At 45.1% G+C, this 22,892-nt stretch overlaps 2 protein-coding genes across 2 annotated transcripts in view; both read left to right on the forward strand.

Annotated features, from left to right (window-relative positions):
- Window positions 1–14,001, forward strand: part of LOC126456811 (farnesol dehydrogenase-like) — a 44,696-nt gene extending 30,695 nt beyond the window's left edge. Inside the window, exons 5-6 of the mRNA XM_050092605.1 lie at window positions 7,354–7,518; window positions 13,839–14,001. Coding sequence (XP_049948562.1) covers window positions 7,354–7,518; window positions 13,839–13,880 — 207 coding nt within the window. The 3' untranslated portion in view covers window positions 13,881–14,001. The remainder of the gene's footprint in view (window positions 1–7,353; window positions 7,519–13,838) is intronic.
- The window catches only part of LOC126456809 (dehydrogenase/reductase SDR family member 11-like), a 434,906-nt gene that overhangs the window by 120,831 nt on the left and 291,183 nt on the right, over window positions 1–22,892 (forward strand). The gene's annotated exons all lie outside the window — the stretch shown is intronic.

Genomic DNA, 22,892 nt, shown 5'->3' on the forward strand with positions numbered 1-22,892 from the left:
ATTAGCGTTCAAATAAAACAAGACGGATTATGCTAGCAAATGAACCGTGCGAACAAGGGATATATGGTCTTACTTTTGATTTATGTGTAATTGGCGTGATGTGGATGCAAATCGTCTTAAGAATCTGATGTCTGTGAAGCCTAGTGTTTGGACAGGAACTAGGCGAACAATAGCACAGCTACAGTGATTATTGCAACCACATAATATGAAATACGGTCACGGGAGCGAGATTCCAGTATAATGTGCGAATTGGTTGGCACATTCTTCCAGAAACCGGACTGCAGCTGTAAGAGTCGAAGGACATGAAAGGGAAGCAGTATTTGAAAAGGGAATGAAACATGTCCCAGGCCTACCCCGATGTTATTCAGTCTGTACGTTGAGCGGGCAGTAAAGGAAACTAAGGAAAATTTGGAACGGGCATTACAGTTCAGGGAAAGTAAATAAAAAATCTCAAACTTGCTGATGGTATTTTAAATCGCTCAGAGTCTGCAAAGGATTTGGACGAACAGTTGAACGGAATGTCTTGAAACGATAAAATCGTCAACAATGGTAGTGGGATGTAGTCGAATTAAATTTGGTAGTGTTAAGGGAATTAGATTAACAACGGAGATACTAAAAATAGCACGTAAGTTTTGATATTTGGTAGTAAAGTAACTGACGATGCAAGAAGCAAATTTGATGCAAACAGCGTGGCAATGGGGAGAAAAGTATTTGTCAAAAGGAGAATTTAGCTTACGTCTGATATAATTTTCAGCTTAGGAAACTTTTTCTTAAAGTATTTGTATAGTGAAATGTAGACGATAAGCAGTTCAGTCTAGATCAGAACAGAAGTCTTTGAAATTTATTGTTTCAGAAGCATGCTGAAGATTAGATGGTAACTAATAAGGAGGTATTGAATAGAATTGGGGAGAAGAGAAATTTGCGTCACAACTTGACTACAAGAAGGGATCGGTTGGTAGGACACGTTGTGAGGCATCAAGGGGGGGGGGGGGGGGGAAGGAAGGATTCGAGGATTCGGTTGATGGGACAAATCCCGAGTAATCAAGGAAGCGCCACTTACGTAATGGGCCGGAACAGAAAGCAGGTTCAAATGGATATTGGTTTCAGTATTTATGTAGAGATGAAGAGGCTTCCACAGAATAGACTAGCGTAGAAAACTGTACCACACTAGTCTTTGCAACAACAACAACAACATACTTACACGAGGTGAGCTCTGGATGATCTATCCTATATAACGAAAAGATAATGGAACCAAGACCCTAACCTGTCGACAGACGTTAATGTACATCAACGGGGACAGTTCAAAATGTGTGTCCCGACGAGCACTCGAACCCGGGTTCTCCTGCTTACATGGCAGACGCTCTAGGCATCTGAGCCACCGAGTGCAGATAGGATAGAGCGACTGCAGGGATTTATCCCCTGCACGCTCCCCGTGAGACCCACATTCCCAACTTAATGTCCACACACTACGTTGGTAGTGCCCCTGCCCATTACACTCGTTACTCGCGGCAGACAATCTTACCGGGTCCCGTAAGACTTCGGGCAATGCGTGTGCATCCAGCACAGAACAAGAAGGTCAATGGCCGGTTAGCCTTAACTATATGAAGATCTAATCTGTTCTTTCGGACATGTGTAACATCAAAGAAGCTGCAAGGATGCTTTGCCTGCAGACTTACACGTATGGAAAACTAGTAGGTCTGTGCATGAAATAGATAATTTGTCAACCTGCAGAGAAGCCATGTTTCGTCGGAAGGCGTTAATTTCGGCAATTTCTGACAAATGATAACAGATTACTGTTGTGTCTAGACAAGACAGCCTAGACACAATGAGAGGAAGCCGAAAGGCACGCGCTAAGCTAAAGCAGGATGGCGTGAGGTCTGAAACAGGATACGTAATGAATGCTATAAAGAAAAGTACGTAGCTTCTGGAATACTTAACTTTAATCCATCCATTTGGTACATCTGGAGATTGTGGCGATACAAGTGAGACTCTTTAGATACATGCAATGTTACTAATGGCGCCTTGCTAGGTCGTAGCCATTGACTTAGCTGAAGGCTATTCTAACTATCTGCTCGGCAAAGGAGCGAGGCTTCGTCAGTGTAGTCGCTAGCTACGTCGTCCGTACAACTGGAGCGAGTGCTAGTCCGTATCTCGAGACCTACCTTGTGGTGGCGCTCGGTCTGCGATCACACAGTGGCGACACGCGGGTCCGACATGTACTAATGGACCGCGGCCGATTTAAAGCTACCACCTAGCAAGTGTGGTGTCTAGCAGTGACACCAAAATTACACTTCAACTAAAATACGTCTCAGGCTACTTTGCAACCGAATATGGGATTCACCATTGAAGAGGCAGGGACGTTAGGGTGGAGCGTACTATGTACGATGTAATCATTAGTGACAGTACAAGTTCAGATTGGGTATGAATAAGAATGAGATTCTCATCAAAGGAGCAATTCGTGCATTTGCTCACGCGATTATAGGGAAACCAGAGAAAGCCAAATCTGCGTGTCCGCTTAGGGATTTGCACTGCCACGCACCGAATGCCACCTCGCTTGCTGGATCATCCGTGTCGACAATGGCCTGGTACTGACCTGCAGTCCACACAGCATATACTAGGGCTTCCCCTGCATCTTTCTCTGCCGCTCTGAAATCACCTGGTATACCTTACATCCCTGTCCACGGTACTGGTTGATAACTTCATTCCAACTGCTCCATAAGTGAACAGTCTCGCTTCGTTTCTGCGGTCATAAATATTTGCCACCACCAATTAAGTTAAAACATCTATTCACTTTTCCGACTCTACGAATAATTTGTGTCCTTTCCGTCAATGGTTCAACACTGTAGATCATTCGGCAAATTACGCGAATGCATATGACTTCTGAACAGGTGTTTATTACCTGAGTCTTTTCCAACCTTCAGAACACCGAGTACCATACTTCATTCAGACATACGATTGTCGCTGTTGTGATCTTCAGTTCGAAGACTGGTTTGATGCACCTCTCCACATACTGTATTTGGTGCAAGCCTTTACATCTATGCATACCTACATCTATTTGAAACTACTGTATTCAAACTTTGGTCTTCCTCTACTTTTTCTTACCACTCCTCCCCTTCCCCTCCCCCCTCGCCCACACCATGTATACCTCTAGTACCAACCTGACGATTACTTCATGCCTCAGTATGTGTCCCATCAACTGATCCCTTCTTTTAGTCAAGTTATGCAATAAATTTATTTTTTTCTTTTCAGTTCGATTAAGTATCTCACAATTAGTTTTTCCGATATACCCATTTAATCTTTAGCGTTTCTCCGTAGCACCGCATTTCAAACATTTCTATTCACTTCCTGTCTCAGCTGCTTATCGTCCACGTTACACTTGATTTCAGCGCTACATTCCACATAAATACCTTCACAAAAGACTTCCTAAAACTTAAATTCGCATTAGATCTTAACAGAAATCTTTCGTGTTTTAGCTTATCTACATTTCATATTCTCTCTATTTCGGCCATCGTCAAATATTCCTGCATGACTAGTAGAATCCATCTACTATTTTAGTGTCTCATTTTCTAATATAATTCTTTCAGCATCATCTGGTTGAATTCCGTTGCATTTCATTATCGTATTTTTGCTTTTGTTGATATTCATCTTATAACCTCTTTTCAAGACGCTGCCCATTCTAATCAACTGCTCCTCCAAGTTCACTTCTGAATTACTATATCATTAGCAAACCTCAAGGTTTTATTTCGTCTCGCAGAAGTTTAATTCCCTTTCCAAATGTCTCCTTGATTGCCCTCACAGCATGTCCAGTGTATAGATTTAGCAATATCGGAATAGGTTACAAGTCAGTCTCATTCCCTTCTTATCTACTGCTTTCCTTTCATGTCTTTCAATTCCCATAACTGCAGTCTAGTTTCTGCACAAGTTTTAAATAACCATTCAGTACATTTATTTTATCGTTTCTATCTTCATAATTTCAAAGATCGTATTCCAGTTGACATTGTAAAAAGTTTCCTGTAAATCCAGACATTATAAGCATAGATTTGCCTTACCTATCATCTAAGATGAATCGTAGCGTACTATTGTCTCGCGCGTGTGTCCATTTCTGCAGAACCCAAAGCGATCTTCCCAGGTCGGCATCTACTAGTTTCAATTCATGTCAGTGTTTTGGAACCATGGCTTATTGTATTGATAGTTCGTCAATATTCACACTTTCAGCGCCTTCCTTCCTTTGAAATTGGATTCTGAAGTCTGATGGTATTTCGACTGCCTCCTATAACTTTCACACCAGGTGGAACAGTTCTGTCATGGCTGTATCTACCACGGATCTCAATAGTTTTGAAGGAATGTCGTCTACTCCAACAGTCTTGTCTCGACTTATGTCTTTCAGTGCTCTGCCAAATTCTTCTACCAATGTCATGATCCCCAGCTCATCTTAATCTACTTTATGCGCCCTTTCTATTGTATTACCCTCAAGGACATTTCCGTTCTATAGTCATCTATAGATTTCTTTCGCTTTTCAGCTTTCCCTTGTTTGGTTAGAACTGTCTTTCTATCTGATCTCGCTTTTCAGCTTTCCCTTCTTTGGTTATAACTGTCTTTCCATCTGATCTCTTGATACTCATACACCTTCTCATTTGTGCAATTATCTCCTTATAATTCCTATAGGTGACGTTTATCATTTCGCTAGTAACGAATGCTTCAATATCATTGCATTTCTCATCTGGCTACTTCTGTTTTGTCGTTCTCACTTCCTGTCAGACTCAATTTTTAAATGTCTGTATTCTCTTTTGCCTGTTTCATCTGCTGAATTTTTGTATTTTCTCCTTTACATTCATTCTCTCATTCTTTGTCCAATAATTTGTACTGTGCTCCGTGTTTTTCCCTATTTAACCTCGGCTGCCTTCACTGTTTTATCCCTGAAGAGTACCCATTCATCTATTGTTGTGTTTCTTACCCCTCTGAAACTCTCAACAGCCTCACGTTCGTCAATTTATTCAAGTCTCGTCTTTTTTTTTACTTTATATCTAAAATTCATAGCTAATAACTTATGGTCAGAATCCACATCTGCCCCTGGAAGTTTTTGCCCTTATAATTTGATTTCGGAGACTATTCCTTACCATTATGCAGTATATTGGAAACCTTCCTGTGTTTCCAAGTCTTACACTTACACAATCTTCTCTCATGATATTTAAACCAAGTATTAGCGATGCTTAAATTATGTTCTGTGCAGAACCCTATCAGGCAGCTTCCTCTTTCATTGCTATACTACATGTTCTCCTACTATTTTTCTTTTCCCATTTCCTGCTACGGATTTCCAGTACGCCATCATAATAGCAGTTGAAAGAGTAGTTCTTACGGCGTCGCTGTGCATTTAATATTAAATAAAGCATGAATACCCGCATTAGTGGCCTACACTACGTTTTACACGTAACTAGTAACGATAATCTACACTCCTGGAAATTGAAATAAGAACACCGTGAATTCATTGTCCCAGGAAGGGGAAACTTTATTGACACATTCCTGGGGTCAGATACATCACATGATCACACTGACAGAACCACAGGCACATAGACACAGGCAACAGAGCATGCACAATGTCGGCAATAGTACAGTGTATATCCACCTTTCGCAGCAATGCAGGCTGCTATTCTCCCATGGAGACGATCGTAGAGATGCTGGACGTAGTCCTGTGGAACGGCTTGCCATGCCATTTCCACCTGGCGCATCAGTTGGACCAGCGTTCGTGATGGACGTGCAGACCGCGTGAGACGACGCTTCATCCAGTCCCAAACATGCTCAATGGGGGACAGATCCGGAGATCTTGCTGGCCAGGGTAGTTGACTTACACCTTCTAGAGCACGTTGGGTGGCACGGGCTACATGCGGACGTGCATTGTCCTGGTGGAACAGCAAGTTCCCTTGCCGGTCTAGGAATGGTAGAACGATTGGTTCGATGACGGTTTGGATGTGCCGTGCACTATTCAGTGTCCCCTCGACGATCACCAGTGGTGTACGGCCAGTGTAGGAGATCGCTCCCCACACCATGATGCCGGGTGTTGGCCCCGTGTGCCTCGGTCGTATGCAGTCCTGATTGTGGCGCTCACCTGCACGGCGCCAAACACGCATACGACCATCTTGGCACCAAGGCAGAAGCGACTCTCATCGCTGAAGACGACACGTCTCCATTCGTCCCTCCATTCACGCCTGTCGCGACACCACTGGAGGCGGGCTGCACGATGTTGGGGCGTGAGCGGAAGACGGCCTAATGGTGTGCGGGACCGTAGCCCAGCTTCATGGAGACGGTTGCGAATGGTCCTCGCCGATACCCCAGGAGCAACAGCGTCCCTAATTTGCTGGGAAGTGGCGGTGCGGTCCCCTACGGCACTGCGTGGGATCCTACGGTCTTGGCGTGCATCCGTGCGTCGCTGCGGTCCGGTCCCAGGTCGACGGGCACGTGCACCTTCCGCCGACCACTGGCGACAACATCGATGTACTGTGGAGACCTCACGCCCCACGTGTTGAGCAATTCGGCGGTACGTCCACCCGGCCTCCCGCATGCCCACTATACGCCCTCGCTCAAAGTCCGTCAACTGCACATACGGTTCACGTCCACGCTGTCGCGGCATGCTACCAGTGTTAAAGACTGCGATGGAGCTCCGAATGCCACGGCAAACTGGCTGACACTGACGGCGGCGGTGCACAAATGCTGCTCAGCTAGCGCCATTCGACGGCCAACACCGCGGTTCCTGGTGTGTCCGCTGTGCCGTGCGTGTGATCATTGCTTGTACAGCCCTCTCGCAGTGTCCGGAGCATGTATGGTGGGTCTGACACACCGGTGTCAATGTGTTCTTTTTTCCATTTCCAGGAGTGTATAATTTGAATCGTCGTTGCGCGTGGCCGGCATTTGGATGGGTGACCATCCAGCCGCCATCCGCTGTTGCCATTTTTCGGGGTGCACTCAGCCTCGTGATGCCAACTGAGTAGCGGCTTCGGTCAAGAATACCATCATAACGGCCAGGATATCGATGTGCAGACTCCACGCCCCTCCTATCCGCATCCTCCTCTGAGGATGACACGGCGGTCGGATGGTCCCGGTAGGCCACTCGTGCCTGAAGACGAAGTGGTAATGTGTTGATGGGATTCTCTTGGTGTTAATGGTTTTGTATGTAAGGTCGTGTGGGTATGTTCTGTGAGTGTGTGTGTGTGTGTGTGTGTGTGTGTGTCAGAGAGAGAGAGAGAGAGAGAGAGAGAGAAAGGAAGAGGAAGAGGGAAGAACAAAGTGATAGGATTTTGATTTTCAAAATTTGATTTCTGCGACTGTACTTACATCTTAGTGCAATGTGTCTTCTTGCAGGAAGTTTCTCCAGGCGCAGTACGAACTGAAGGAACATCAAACATGGCAGCTGCTCCCCCAAAGGTACTTGAATTTTTCTCCGAACTGAAGGATATGCCTTTCCTGGAATCAGAAGACATTGCAGAAGCCGTTGTCTACATGCTGTCCCAACACCCTCGCGTTCAGGTGAGTTACATAAAATATAGACTCGGTACATCTACATCTACATCTACATGGATACTCTGCAAATCACATTCAAGTGCCTGGCAGAGGGTCATCGAGCCAGCTTCGCATTTCTCTATTATTCCAATCTAGTGCTCTCCGGAGTGGCCAAGCGGCTCTACGCGCTCCAGTCTGGAACCGCGCGACCGTTACGGTCGCAGGTTCTAATGCTGCCTCGGGCATGGACGTGTGTGACGTCCTTAGGTTAGTTAGGTTTAAGTAGTTCTAAGTTCTAGGGGACTGATGACCTCAGCTGTTAAGTCCCATAGTGCTCAGAGCCATTTGAACCATTTTTCCCATCTAGTATAGCGCGCGGAAAGAATGAACACCTATATCTTTCCGTACGAGCTCTGATTTCCCTTATTTTATCGTGGTGATCGTTCCTCCCTATGTAGGTCGGTGTCAACAAAATATTTTCGCATTCGGAGGAGAAAGTTGGTGATTGGAATTTCGTGAGAATATTCCGTAGCAACGAAAAACGTCTTTCTTTTAATGATTTCCAGCCCAAATCCTGTATCAATAGTGTGACAGTCTCTCCCATATTTCGCGATGATACAAAAAGTGCTGCCTTTCTTTGAACTTTTTCTGTGTACTCCGTCAGTCCTATCTGGTAAGGATCCCACACCGGGCAGCAGTATTCTAAAAAGAGGACAGACAAGCGTACTGTAGGCAGTCTCCTACTAGAGAGCAAATGCGCATTCATACCATGTAGAATGGTTACGTTAAAACAGTTCATTCTGTGTATCCTTTCCTACTTATCTCGGAAATAAAATGATTACATGGTGACTAGCTAGTATTAAGTAATCCAATAATTTAAAACCAGGTTCTTCTTTGATTTTGCATAACGATTATCATGTGTTTATGGTGCGCGGCTGCGAAGCATTATGCGTGAGTTGTTTGTAGAGGGTACAGGTACTCCACATCACGTACTTACTCGTAGACTTGCCACTTTGCTTTGGCCTCTGTTACTAAGCAACGGATTGAATCGGTAGCAAATACCAGAAAACCAAACATGTTAACACCCGGGAACTCTGAAGAGTAGCCCTCAAATTCTGTCTGGACGTAATACTAACTGAAGGCAGCTGGGATATAGGGCTCGTCAATAGGCGGACGGCACGTACATCTACATAGATATTCCGCAAGCCACCGAACAGTGCGTGGCGGAGGGTAAGCAGTACCACTACGTCATTTCCTTTCCTGTTCCACTCACAAATAGAGCGAGAGAGAAACGACTGTCTATATGCCTCCTAATGAGCCCTAAAATCTCACATCTTATATTTGTGGCCCTTAAGCACAGTGTATGTTGACAGCAGTAGAATCGTTCATCAATGTGCTCCAAATGCCGGCTCTCTAAATATTCTCAATATCGTTTCTGGTAAAGAATGTCGGCTTTCTCTCCAGGGACTCCCAATTGAGTTCCCGAAGCATCTTTGTAACAAATGTAGCAGCCCACCTCCGAATTACTTCGATGTCTTTCTTCAATCTGACCTGTTACGGATCCCAAACACTCCACCAGTACTCAAGAATAGGTCGCACCAGCATATTATATGCGGTCTCCTTTACAGATCAAACTCTTTTTCCTAAAATTTCCCCCAAAAACCGAAGTCGACCATTCGCCATTCGCCTCCCCTTCCACAGTTCTCACACGCTCATTTCATATCACTTTGCAACGTAACACCCAGATATTCAAACGACTTGACTGTGTCAAGCAGGGCACTAGTAATACTCTATGCGAACATTACAAGTGTTTCCATCCTACACATCCACATTAACTTACATTTTTCCACATTGAATGATGATGATGCTTGGTTTGTGGGGCGCTCAACTGCGCGGTTACCAGCGCCCGTGAAAATTCCGAATCCTTGCTCAGTCCAATCTCACCATTTTCATGAATGATGACGAAATGATGAGGACAGCACAAACACCTAGTCATCTCGAGGCAGCTGAAAAATCCCTGACCCCACCGGGAATCGAACCCGGGACCCCGTGCTCGGGAGGCGAGAACGCAACCTCGAGACCACGAGCTGCGGACTCCACATTTAGAGCTAGCGTGCACGCCGGAAAACAGGCGTGGCATTGTTTTTTAACTACAACATGCGCTGCAAAGTCTGTGACACAACCAAGGCCATCAGAAAAGAGTTGAGCGAAATCATCGCATAGTGCGGCAACACTGTCTCCATGGTCATTAGCATTGATGCAAAGTACAGGGCTATTACAAATGATTGAAGCGATTTCATAAATTCACTGTAGCGCCATTCATTGACATATGGTCACGACACACTACAAATACTTAGAAAAACTCATAAAGTTTTGTTCGGCTGAAGCCGCACTTCAGGTTTCTGCCGTCAGAGCGCTCGAGAGCGCAGTGAGACAAAATGGCGACAGGAGCCGAGAAAGCGTATGTCGTGCTTGAAATGCACTCACATCAGTCAGTCATAACAGTGCAACGACACTTTAGGATGAAGTTCAACAAAGATCCACCAACTGATAACTCCATACGGCGATGATATGCGGAGTTTAAAGCTTCTGGATGCCTCTGTAAGGGGAAATCAACGGGTCAGCCTGCAGTGAGCGAAGAAACGGTTGAACGCGTGCAGGCAAGTTTCACGCGTAGCCCGCGGAAAATTGTCTTCATGTCACAACTGGAGACCGACAGCGCCGACTTCATCTTTCAACAGGATGGTGCTCCACCGCACTTCCATCATGATGTTCGGCATTTCTTAAACTGGAGATTGGAAAACCGATGGATCGGTCGTGGTAGAGATCATGATCAGCAATTCATGATGGCCTCCACGCTCTCCCGACTTAACCCCATGCGATTTCTTTCTGTGGGGTTATGTGAAAGATTCAGTGTTTAAACCTCCTCTACCAAGAAACGTGCCAGAACTGCGAGCTCGCATCAACGATGCTTTCGAACTCATTGATGGGGACATGCTGCGCCGAGTGTGGGAGGAACTTGATTATCAGCTTGATGTCTGCCGAATCACTAAAGGGGCACATATCGAACATTTGTGAATGCCTGAAAAAACTTTTTGAGTTTTTGTATGTGTGTGCAAAGCATTTTGAAAATATCTCAAATAACAAAATTATTGTAGAGCTGTGAAATCGCTTCAATCATTTGTAATAACCCTGTACATTGTCCTGAATTGCGAGGCCAAAAAGCTCAAATGCGTCCATGACAAAATGCTCGGAGCATTACTAGAGTGGAGCACATGAAAAGACAGTATTTTCGTCGTTGCACTATACGTGGCTTGCTAACTACACACGCCAAGCACTGAGATTTTCTGTCCAGTAAATGCAGTCAGCGTGGAATGTGAACGACGAAGCGGGGGCGAACCAAGCAAGTCATACGTTGATCTGTTCAGTAAATGGTTTGCACAAAAAGTCTTATAGCGAAGGGTGGAAGCACTCATACATGCAGTCACACGGAGCTATCACAAAAAATAAAGTAGTACCGAGCAAAAAACGACCTAAGAGGAGAAAAAGAACGATCCTCGTCGCCACTTTTTTTGTATCCCGCCTGGATAGGCGACGCGTGGATCTGCTCCTGTGAACTGCTTCTGCAAAATAGGCTGAGAGTGAAGGACGCGAGTAGGAGCAGGAAAAGGTGAAGCACTTCGGTACTGCAAGTAAAGTTAAAGCACCTTTACTGGTGTATAAACATATACACACACATTATTTAACTTTTGGTACAGATGAGCACGTAGGTGCGAAGCTGTTCATGTGTCGAAACTAACAGCTACTAGAAGTTACAAAAGGCAAAGTCTATAATGGCTAGCCCCCCTACAAGTAGAAGCTAACAAGGGAACCTCCCCATCGCACCCCCCTCAGATTTAATTGTAAGTTGGCACAGTGGATAGGCCCTGAAAAACTGAACACAGATCAATCGAGAAAATAGGAAGAAGTTGTGTGGAACTATGAAAAAAATAAGCAAAATATACAAACTGAGTAGTCCATGCGTAAAATAGGCAACATCAAGGATAATGTGAGCTCAAGAGCGCCGTGGTCCCGTGGTTAGCGTGAGCATCTGCGAAACGAGAGGTCCTTGGTTCAAGTCTTCCCTCGAATAAAATGTTCAATTTTCTATTTTCCGACAATTATCGAAGATCAGGCAATCACACATAATTAACTTCGCTCTCCAAAATTCCAGGACATGTCCAGATTTGCTTGGACATGTACAGGATTTGACGGTCTACACACAGAAAAATATGAAAACGTTAAAAACATATGTTTTGACAGAGCACAGGGAAAACTGTGCGACTGTGAAACTGTTGCATTCATTTGTTGCAGTTTATGTGACAAACTCTAATGTTTTCATCACTTTTTTGGGAGTGATTATCACATCCACAAGAAAACCTAAATCGGCCAACGTAGAAGAATCTTTTTACTCATTCGCCAAGTGTACAAGTTAGGTGGGTCGACAACATATTCCTGTCATGTGACGCACATGCTATCACCAGTGTCGTATAGAATATACCAGACGGATTTTCCTGCGGAGGAATCGGCTGACCTATGACCTTGCGATCAAATGTTTTCGGTTCCCATTGGAGAGGCACGTCCTTTCGTCTACTAATCGCACGGTTTTGCGGTGCGGTCGCAAGGAACAGACACTAAACTTATTACAGTGAACAGAGACGTCAATGAACGAACGGACAGATCATAACTTTGCGAAAAGAAAAAAATTAAAATTTTCAGTTGATGGAATACTTGAACCAAGGCCCTCTCGTTCCGCAGCTGCTCGCGCTAACCACGGGACCATGGCGCCCCTCAGCTCGTGTTCTTCTTGATGTTGCCTATCTTACACATAGACTACTCTGTTTGTATATTTTGCTTATTTTTTTCATAGTTCCACACAACTTCTGCTGTGACTTAGCACGACAGCCAAGTCACAACGAGAGGAAGCCGAAAGGCACGCGTTAAGCCCACGCAGATTGGCGTGAGGTCTGGAACAGTTAAAAGGAAATGAGAACTTAGAAAATGGACGCAGTTGCTGTAATACTTAACTTTAATCCACATTTGTAGAACATCGCACTTGATGATACATGCTTCACAATATTAATTATCAAAGCTATGGCGCCTTGCTAGGTCGTAGCCAATGTAGCTGAAGGCTATGCTAACTATCGTCTCGGCAAATGAGAGCGTATTTGTCAGTGAACCTTTCCTTGCAAAGTCGGCTGTACAACTGGGGCGGGTGCCAGTACGTCTCTCTAGACCTGCCGTGTGGTGGCGCTCGGTCTGCGATCACTGACAGTGGCGACACGCGGGTCCGACGTATACTAACGGACCGCGGCCGATTTAAAGGCTACCACCTAGCAAGTGTGGTGTCTGGCGGTGACACCACAACTTCTTCCTGTTTTCTCGATTTATCTGTGTTCAGTTTTTCAGGGCCTATCCACTGTGCTAACTTATAAATAAATCTGAGGGGGGGGTGCGATGGGGAGGTTCCCTTGTAAGTTGCTAAGTCGTCTGCTCTTGATCAGATGCGGGAAGTGGAGCGGCGCTCGTAGAGCTGCACAGCGCCGGCTAGAGGTCGCTGTGGTCGGCGAAGATCTTCCGCTCTCGTAGTGCCAACCTAAGAACGGGCACGTACCCTGTGGCATCGATACCACATCAAGCAGGTGCTCATTATATTTTGGCTCATCAGCGTAATTTCACTGCACTTTCAATGACGGAACCTCTGATCGTTATAGCGGTGTTCCGTAAGTAGTCGCAAAGTAGTGAAGATGAACGTCCATCGAATGGAAAATTTCGGAGTGCCAAACGAGATAGCTGACAATCACAGGGTATTCTCAGAACCATCTATTCAATAGGCAGCTGGTTTCTCATCACTGCAGTGGTCGGAGGTACCAATCAAATATTTGTCTTTTCTATTTGGCTGCAGTAGAATTCCAAAATTCTTGGGCACCCACACTGTATCTTACGGCATTACACTGTTTGTTACTAAGTCCTGTTTACACAAGGTCTTGTCTGAAAAGTAAATAGTTTTCTATGGACGAGGGGATAATACTGTCGTGAGATTGGGAATACGCCTTATTGCCACAAAATATCTGCAGCAAAAATTGTTTGAGGAGCGGACTCCACTGATAAAGGGATGAATAGTGTAAATGAAATTATTTTAAAAAGTTGGAATTTGGTAGTGACATCTTAATTATATTCACATCTAATGTTACTGGGAGTGAGGCGTTCCCTCTTCTCAAAATAACAATTTATTCCATATTAAAATAAAGTTATGTAGCTCAATTATTTGCAAGCTCTTACCTGTAACGTGTCAATTCTTGTTGCAGGTGCACGATGTAATTGTTATGCCAACCGGCCAACCGTTCTAAGGAAAGATGAGAACGCGAATCCCTCTGCCAACGATTGTGTGGCGTTCAGTTTTTCTGTAATAGTTATACTGATGAGCGAACAGTAATACTATGGTACTGTTGGAAACATTTTACAGAATAAACAGTCTCTTGTTAAATGGTGTATCTGTGTTATATTTTTTATACCTAGAATATTTTGCAATAGAACACTCTAAATGATACTACATTTCAGAATGTTCGTTAACGGTATGCGATTTTTAACGTTGCAGTTGATAACTTATGCCATCCAACTTGGTTCCTAGGAAAGAGGACGTAGGTAATCGATCCTGCCCCTGGGATGGATGTGTGTGATGTCCTTAGGTTAGTTAGGTTTAAGTAGCATCGCTCGCAATATATTAAACTTTCATTCTCTCTGTGGCGAAGCTTATAAGGTTGCTGACAGATAGTTCACCAGAAGCCACATAAAGTTATTATACTTTGCCTTCTGTACAAGTTGTAGATAACCTTTCTCTCCCTGTCCCAGAAATGAATCAGACCCTACTGCTTAAGTTGAGACCGAGTTTTCCAGGTTGCTCTTTGTTTTATAGCAAATGCACTAACTGGAAATCCTCTCCCCAGTAATCCCATGGTACTTCATTGAAAAGGCTCTACAATTGGGTGAATTGAGAACAGTCCACAGCACATTTTAGAGTAGAGAATGAAACATAAAAAAAGGATCATGTACTTTCCAAGGTTTACTAAATATATACAGCAAGAAGTCAGGATTCCTTTCTTACGCACAGATACTAACAAGGGAACCTCCCCATCGCACCCCCCTCAGATTTAGTCATAAGTTGGCACAGTGGATAGTCCATGAAAAACTGAACACAAATCAATCGAGAAAACAGGAAGAAGTTGTGTCGAACTATGAAAAAAATAAGCAAAATATACAATCTGAGTAGTCCATGGGCAAAATAGGCAACATCATGAATAGTGTGAGCTCAGCAGCGCCGTGGTTCCGTGGTTAGCGTGAGCACCTGCGAAGTTAGAGGTCGTTGGTTCCAGTCTTCCCTCGAGTGAAAATTTTATTTTTTTTATTTTCGCAAAGTTAAGATCTGTCCGTTCGTTCAGTGACGTCTCTGTTCACTGTAATAAGTTTAGTGTCTGTGTTTTGCGACCGCACCGTAAAACCGTGCGATTAGTAGACGAAAGAACGTGCCTCTCCAATGGCAACCGAAAACATTTGATCGCAAGGTCATAGGTCAACCGATTCCCCCACAGGAAAACACATCTGATATATTCTATACGACACTGGTGACGGCATGTGCGTCACAAGAGAGGAATATGTTGTCGACCCACCTAACTTGTAGACTTGGCGAATGGGTAAAAAGATTCTTCTACTTTGCCCGATTTAGCTTTTCTTGTGGATGTGATGATCACTCCCAAAAAAGTGATGAAGAGTTTGTCAGATAACAATTGTCTGAAAATAAAACATTAAACTTTTCACGCGAGGGAAGACTTGAACCAAGGACCTCTCGTTCCGCATCTACTCACGCTAACCACGGACCACGGCGCTCCTGCGCTCACATTACTCATGATGTTGCCTATCTTGCCATGGACTACTCAGTTTGTATACTTTGCTCTTTTTTTTTATAGTTCGACACAACTTCTTCCTGTTTTCTCGATTGATCTGTGTTCAGTTTTTCAAGGCCTATCCACTGTGCCAACTTATAACTAAATCTGAGGGGGGTGCGATAGGGAGGTTCCCTTGTAAGCAGTAATGTTTTCCCAACAAAAAGATTTAAAGTGGCTGGAAATGCTTTCTACAATGGATCGTATCTCTAATATCCCGCTCTATTCTTCGGTACAGAGAACGAAAGCCAGCCGGGGTGACCGAGCGGTTCTAGGCGCTTCAGTCCGGAAACGCACCACTGCTACGGTCGCAGTTTGGAATTGTGCCTCGGGCATCGATGTGTGTAACGTCCTTAGGTTAGTTAGGTTTAAGTAGTTCTTAATTCTAGGGGACTTATGACCTCAGTTCCATAGTGCTCAGAGCCATTTGAACCAATTTTTTTGAGAACGAAAAGTTCATAAAAAATGTCATAGCACTATCCTCAGGTTGCCTTAGTAATTTCAAGAAAGCATATGATTCCATTGACACAAAATCCATCATCAATACTGTGAAAGAATTCGGCTTGGACCCAGAAACTAGAAGCATTATCCAAGACACATTGACAAATACTTAATGTACAATCAGATTCTGTGAAGAATCCTCCAAAGGCTTTGAGACAAAAACCGGTCTTACTAGCAGCTGAAGTGCAAGTTTGTTCCATAAACAGATAGTTGTACCTTGAAATGGTGGTACCTACTATCACACAGTATGATGTATGATGCAGCGTAACTTGCTGTGACAGTGCGAGACAGAGAAAGACAAAGATATTGTTTATTACTCTGTGGCGGTCAGCGCTCGCATAATTATTCTTAGGATATAGAGCTTTTGTTCTCGTTAAGAGTAATTTTACAAGAAGAGAGCCATTCTTGTGACGTAAAAATCGACGCCATTGCGAGATTTTGACTCACATTGTAAAATATGTGTGTATATGGAAGGAAATCAGTTAATAGAACAATAAAATATTGTTCATTTCAAGAAGGTACGCGTTATTCTAGAACCAGCATATACTTCTATCGTGATTTAATAATAAATACCAGCTTGAGAACAGTTCCGAAGGGAGCGTTCATTTCTAGTGAAATAGTTCGATGCTTTCTTAGGAAAAGAAGTCACTTCACGGATCATTCAAATCCACATTTGTACCTGGACATTTCTCAGAACTGAAAGCAATCTGATTGCTATGCAACAGAGCCCCGAAGAAAGTTTCTCCCTACTTTGGTTACCACTTTCAGCTCAACACGATATCTGCAGCAGCTGCAGCAGATTTCTACAACAGCGGAAGTGTGTAATCGCTATCAGTTTCACACATCGCCCTGTGTACGCCGTTTGTATTTACCCACAACAATGAACATACAGTTATGCACACACATAGAAAGAGAATACAAGGTGGTGTGGGAAACATTTCAGTATAAAGGCCCTGTACAGCTAAACAGTAATTAGCCTAGTAGTAGTAGTAAACAATTTTTTTTTTCAAAGGAGCCTTTAAAACAGGCACAGAAGTGGCCTGTCACTTTTGATTTTCGGCTGCGGCCTGAAGAAGGTGATAAGAGACTGGTGAAAATCCGGCACGAAAGGCATAAACCTGGGAAAAAAAGAAAATATCAGCTATGTGGACAGCCTGTCATTCGCAAATGACGCTGCCAAAATCCAGATCGAAAAACTAAATGAGCAGCCAGGAAAAATCGGTTACCAAAATTCTTGCCGAAAGACAGAAATAACAGCAATCGCTAAAAATTGACCACAGGAGTTACTGATAAACAAAAACAAATGGATATGGAAACTAATTAAATTTACCAATTAGCTACCCTCCCCCAACCACACTCATCCCTAACTCCCCACCCCAGATGACGTCATGTGCTACCCTCAGCCAGCACATGAGTTCTCCACTCCGTCCCCATCACTCTCCGTCCCCCTCCCTCACCTGTCCCATTGGTGCGAATTTCGAATTTTGGCAGCAGTTTCGAATTTTCCCTGTACAGTTCAACTGTCAGTTCAGAGGATTTAATATTAACAGACACTGTTGATGGTTATTTTCATAATATGGGAATAGTTGGCAGAAACCTGAAAAAATTTAAGAGAATGGGGAATGAATGGAATTCACTCTGAGAAGGAGATAATTTGCATTACGTAGGACAGTGATATTCTTGTTTAACTTCTGTTCGCTTCGTATACTGCGATCGCAAAGTCATTAAGACGCTCTATAGTGCATTGCTGGGCGCGAGTGCGCCAGGGTTCATGTCTTCCGTGCCTCCTGCACCCCGCCACATCATATGACCTTGGCGGGCTCGGTCCATTCTCCACCAGATCGCATTCATGATGGTTACTGCAGCTGCCTCGCCTCGAGGGACACTACTGGATCCGTCTACTGCCGCCTGCCCTGCTCCGGGGGTTAGAGATGAAAGGGTGACGCGCGAAACGTACTCTTAACGTTCAGGCGGCCTTAGATGTCACAGTCAGTGCAACGTGTGCCGCTTGGCTCAGTGTCCAGCTCTCTGCACAGTGACCACGTGCACTTGCAGTACCCTCAGCTTCCCACCACAGGGTGAGGGTAGGGGGGGGGGGGAGGGAGGGGGAGCAGACAGCAGCAGATGACAGCGGCAGATGATTGTAATGAACAATTTATTTTCGAAGGGTAGCGTCTTCCTCTCACAACAAACAACAACATATATTTCGAGGGCTGCAGCTGGCACTGGGTGTGTCAGACTATCTATCTGTCTCAGAATTAATAAACGATGTTTTCCTAAAGATAGCAGATGCATCCAACTTTCCATCCAGCTGCTGGCCAACAAAGGACGTTTTCAGAAACTGCCTCTACTTGTTTCACAGAATTTTTTGTCCCCCACAGTAGCCAGCTGCATGAAGCCTGCTTCAAGAAAGAAAAGAATGTGAGGTTAGCGTCCTCCGCCCACAGCTGAACATAACTGTCAACAACATGTATTTCAAGGCATACTGCTGATGCCAGAAGTATCAATCTACATATGTGCCTCAGAACGGACAAAGAGTGTTTTTCTAAAGCTATCAGCTGCATTCAATTTTCCAGCCACTTGCCAAAAACAAAGGATATTTGTGTGAGAATTTTTTTTTTCATTCCCAACAGCTGCGATATGTTCCTCAAACTTCTGCACCAAGCCTGCTTGAAGGAAAAAGAAGGCCAGTTATAATTCGCTGGTATGGCAGTCTGAGTTCCTATTCGTCTCTGCAAAATAGTGGGTGGAGTCTGAAGGTATATAAATCCCAGCCCCCACCACCATCATCATCAGTCTTTGACACTGCCTAGTAGTGTCCGTGTGTTTCCTACAATATGAAACAGTCAGCTAGCAGTGATGCTAGAGGTAGTGGCGGTGGAAAACACTTCCACCTGGTAGTAATCTACAACAAAATATTTGTACAGTTAGGGGAAGTTTATGAGGGACTTCTGCAGCCAATGTAAAGTTAAGCGGACGCTAACGTCCCACTTCTGGTCACCAATTGTAAAAGAGTACGTGCAGGGAAGGGGGGGGGGATATAATTGTTACATCCCACTTCTGAAAGGGAAGGGGGAAGGCGGCAGTGTGCAGGAGGTCGTGCGGTCAGGATTTGATAGTGGGCATCCAGGACTGCCGTTAAATGACAAAATAGGAAATTAAATACAATAAAGAGGGTATTTTTCAATATACATAGTACAAAGGGCGCGCCTAGGATCGGAAGTTAGCAGGTTTAGGCCAGTCTAGGAGGTCGAACAATTAATTAAAATGGGCAACGGAAGGGGAAGCGGTTCATGTCAACTTACGTTGGTGGCCGGTCGTGAAAAGCAGAGCCAGAGGCTGTGCCTTCCAAAAGGACGCCTGTTCTGCTCGGGGTCTGGATTACGAGAGAGAGAAGCAACTGAGTTCTGCACCGCAGAACGCTCCGGCGTCCGCACACGTGGTCGGTATCCCGTGCACGCTATTGGCTAAAGTCAATGGCGTGAATTCGCTTGCAGTTTCAGCAGAGGGCTCACGGCGTCTCCTGTCAGCAGCTTTAACTGCCTCCATTACGAAAGACAAGCGACGAAGACAGGACGTGAATTACTCTGGGAGAAAACTTGTAAAGATTCCACTGGGCCTTTGAAATAAATGTTTTTAATCCAATTCCCTAAAATATTCCTTGACTGGCTGCCATCCGTACAATTGATTGTAAGAAATAACAACAAAAAATCTGTACTGAATTTGACTGCAGCGAGATACTGATTATACATAGCGACGAAAAAATTAAATGTTCATACCAGGTGGAAGTGATGACTCCTGGTCATCATCCTCGATGCATTCCCTGCTAGAATTTCCTCCACCTCGTGCTCTGTAACAGCGTCTACAAGAATGAATAATATATGCCTCACACAACTGTATACAATGAAACTAAGTCTAACGGCAATATATTACAAATGTACCTATTTTCTTGCTGCGTTTTGGCCTGCAGCATCCGCTCAATGTCCGTCAGCTGGCGCTCTCATGCTGCAACAGCAGACCAAAAGTTTTAAAACACTTGTTATGATCTGAATAAATCAAGAGCTGTTTTCTGTACAAATAAACTACCACACATAATTTGGAGTTGTACTCACATGATAGTAGCACAAGTTCTTCGGCTTGTTGGCGACTTTCAGCTTCCAGATGCTGCTCCTTTAATGCTAGAACAACAGTGGAAATGTAATAAGCGCTTGTTACAATTTGATTTGAATACTGTAGGAGAAGTTTCCTGAACAAGTAAACTAACACACAGTGAATTTTGAAATTTACATATGTGATGGTAGCAAAATCCCTTTGATTTGAATACTTTAAGAGATGTTTTCTGAACATGTAAACTATCACACACTGAATTTTGAGATTTACTTATGTGATGGTAGCTTACAGCTGGCGTTTTAACTTAGCCACATTTCGGGAGTGAATACCACGAGAGTAAGAAAAAAAAAAAAAGAACTCTTATAGCCACTTGGTATGAATATGTATCACAATCACGCAAACTTTGAATACTTTGCTACAAAATTTTGTATCTGTCACAATTTCAACTCATAATTTTCTTATAGACACTTAAATGGCAATATAGAAAACCACTCTCTGTTCGTTCTGAGGCAAACAGGTAGACTGACACTTCTGACATCAGCTGCATCCCTCGAAATAGATGTTGTTGTTAGTCAGAATACAGCTGTGGGAGGAGGACGCTAACCTCGTCTTCTTTTTCTTCGTGAAGCAGGCTTCATGCAGGTGGCTTCTGTGGGGGACAAAAAAATTCTGTGAAAAAGATAGAGGCATTTTCTGAAAACTGTTTGCCGACAAGTGGATGAAAAATTGGACTAATCTGCTAGGACACGGTTGTAAGAAGACACTAACCTTCGAAAACAAAGCTATTGTTAGTGGCAGATAGCCACCAAAGCTCGCCTTGAGCATGGAATTGAACGTTGCAATCATCTGCCAATTTCCAACTGGTGGCTGCCACCCACCCCGTGGTGTGTGGGTGGTCACTGTGCAGATTGCCGGACACTGAGCCACGCGGAACACGTGCCACTGGTTGTGCCATCTAAGGCCGCCTGAAAGTTATGAGTATGCGTCACACGGTACCCTTTCCTCTCAAGCCCCTAGAGGAGGGGAGGAGTGCCCACAAGGTGAGGCAGTAGCAGTAGCCGTCATGAATGCGGTCAGGTGGGCGATAGGCCAAGCCCCCCAAGGACATATGAGGCGACGTGGTGCAGAAGGTGGGGAAGGTATGAGCACTGGCGCACTCGCGACCAGCAGAGCATCACAGAGTCTCTTAATGACTCTGCGATCACAGTACACAATGTGATCGCAAGTTAAACAAGAATATCTCTGTCCTACTAAATGCAAGTTATCTCGTTCTCCGAGGATAATTCTCCGATCCCCCATCCCGTTAAATGTTTCCCGATTTCTAACACCTGTTCCCGTTTTTTAAACAATTTCCATCAACAATGACGGTTAATACACTCCTGGAAATTGAAATAAGAACACCGTGAATTCATTGTCCCAGGAAGGGGAACCTTTATTGACACATTCCTGGGGTCAGATACATCACATGATCACACTGACAGAACCACAGGCACATAGACACAGGCAACAGAGCATGCACAATGTCGGCACTAGTACAGTGTATATCCACCTTTCGCAGCAATGCAGGCTGCTATTCTCCCATGGAGACGATCGTAGAGATGCTGGATGTAGTCCTGTGGAACAGCTTGCCATGCCATTTCCACCTGGCGCCTCAGTTGGACCAGCGTTCGTGCTGGACGTGCAGACCGCGTGAGACGACGCTTCATCCAGTCCCAAACATGCTCAATGGGGGACAGATCCGGAGATCTTGCTGGCCAGGGTAGTTGACTTACACCTTCTAGAGCACGTTGGGTGGCACGGGATACATGCGGACGTGCATTGTCCTGTTGGAATAGCAAGTTCCCTTGCCGGTCTAGGAATGGTAGAACGATGGGTTCGATGACGGTTTGGATGTACCGTGCACTATTCAGTGTCCCCTCGACGATCACCAGTGGTGTACGGCCAGTGTAGGAGATCGCTCCCCACACCATGATGCCGGGTGTTGGCCCTGTGTGCCTCGGTCGTATGCAGTCCTGATTGTGGCGCTCACCTGCACGGCGCCAAACACGCATACGACCATCATTGGCACCAAGGCAGAAGCGACTCTCATCGCTGAAGACGACACGTCTCCATTCGTCCCTCCATTCACGCCTGTCGCGACACCACTGGAGGCGGGCTGCACGATGTTGGGGCGTGAGCGGAAGACGGCCTAACGGTGTGCGGGACCGTAGCCCAGCTTCATGGAGACGGTTGCGAATGGTCCTCGCCGATACCCCAGGAGCAACAGTGTCCCTAATTTGCTGGGAAGTGGCGGTGTGGTCCCCTACGGCACTGCGTAGGATCCTACGGTCTTGGCGTGCATCAGTGCGTCGCTGCGGTCCGGTCCCAGGTCGACGGGCACGTGCACCTTCCGCCGACCACTGGCGACAACATCGATGTACTGTGGAGACCTCACGCCCCACGTGTTGAGCAATTCGGCGGTACGTCCACCCTGCCTCCCGCATGCCCACTATACGCCCTCGCTCAAAGTCCGTCAACTGCACATACGGTTCACGTCCACGCTGTCGCGGCATGCTACCAGTGTTAAAGACTGCGATGGAGCTCCGTATGCCACGGCAAACTGGCTGACACTGACGGCGGCGGTGCACAAATGCTGCGCAGCTAGCGCCATTCGACGACCAACACCGCGGTTCCTGGTGTGTCCGCTGTGCCGTGCGTGTGATCATTGCTTGTACAGCCCTCTCGCAGTGTCCGGAGCAAGTATGGTGGGTCTGACACACCGGTGTCAATGTGTTCTTTTTTCCATTTCCAGGAGTGTATTTTGTCCACTGA

The sequence above is a fragment of the Schistocerca serialis genome, chromosome 2 (genome assembly GCF_023864345.2).
Source record: "Schistocerca serialis cubense isolate TAMUIC-IGC-003099 chromosome 2, iqSchSeri2.2, whole genome shotgun sequence".
In the NCBI taxonomy this organism is placed as follows: domain Eukaryota; kingdom Metazoa; phylum Arthropoda; class Insecta; order Orthoptera; family Acrididae; genus Schistocerca; species Schistocerca serialis.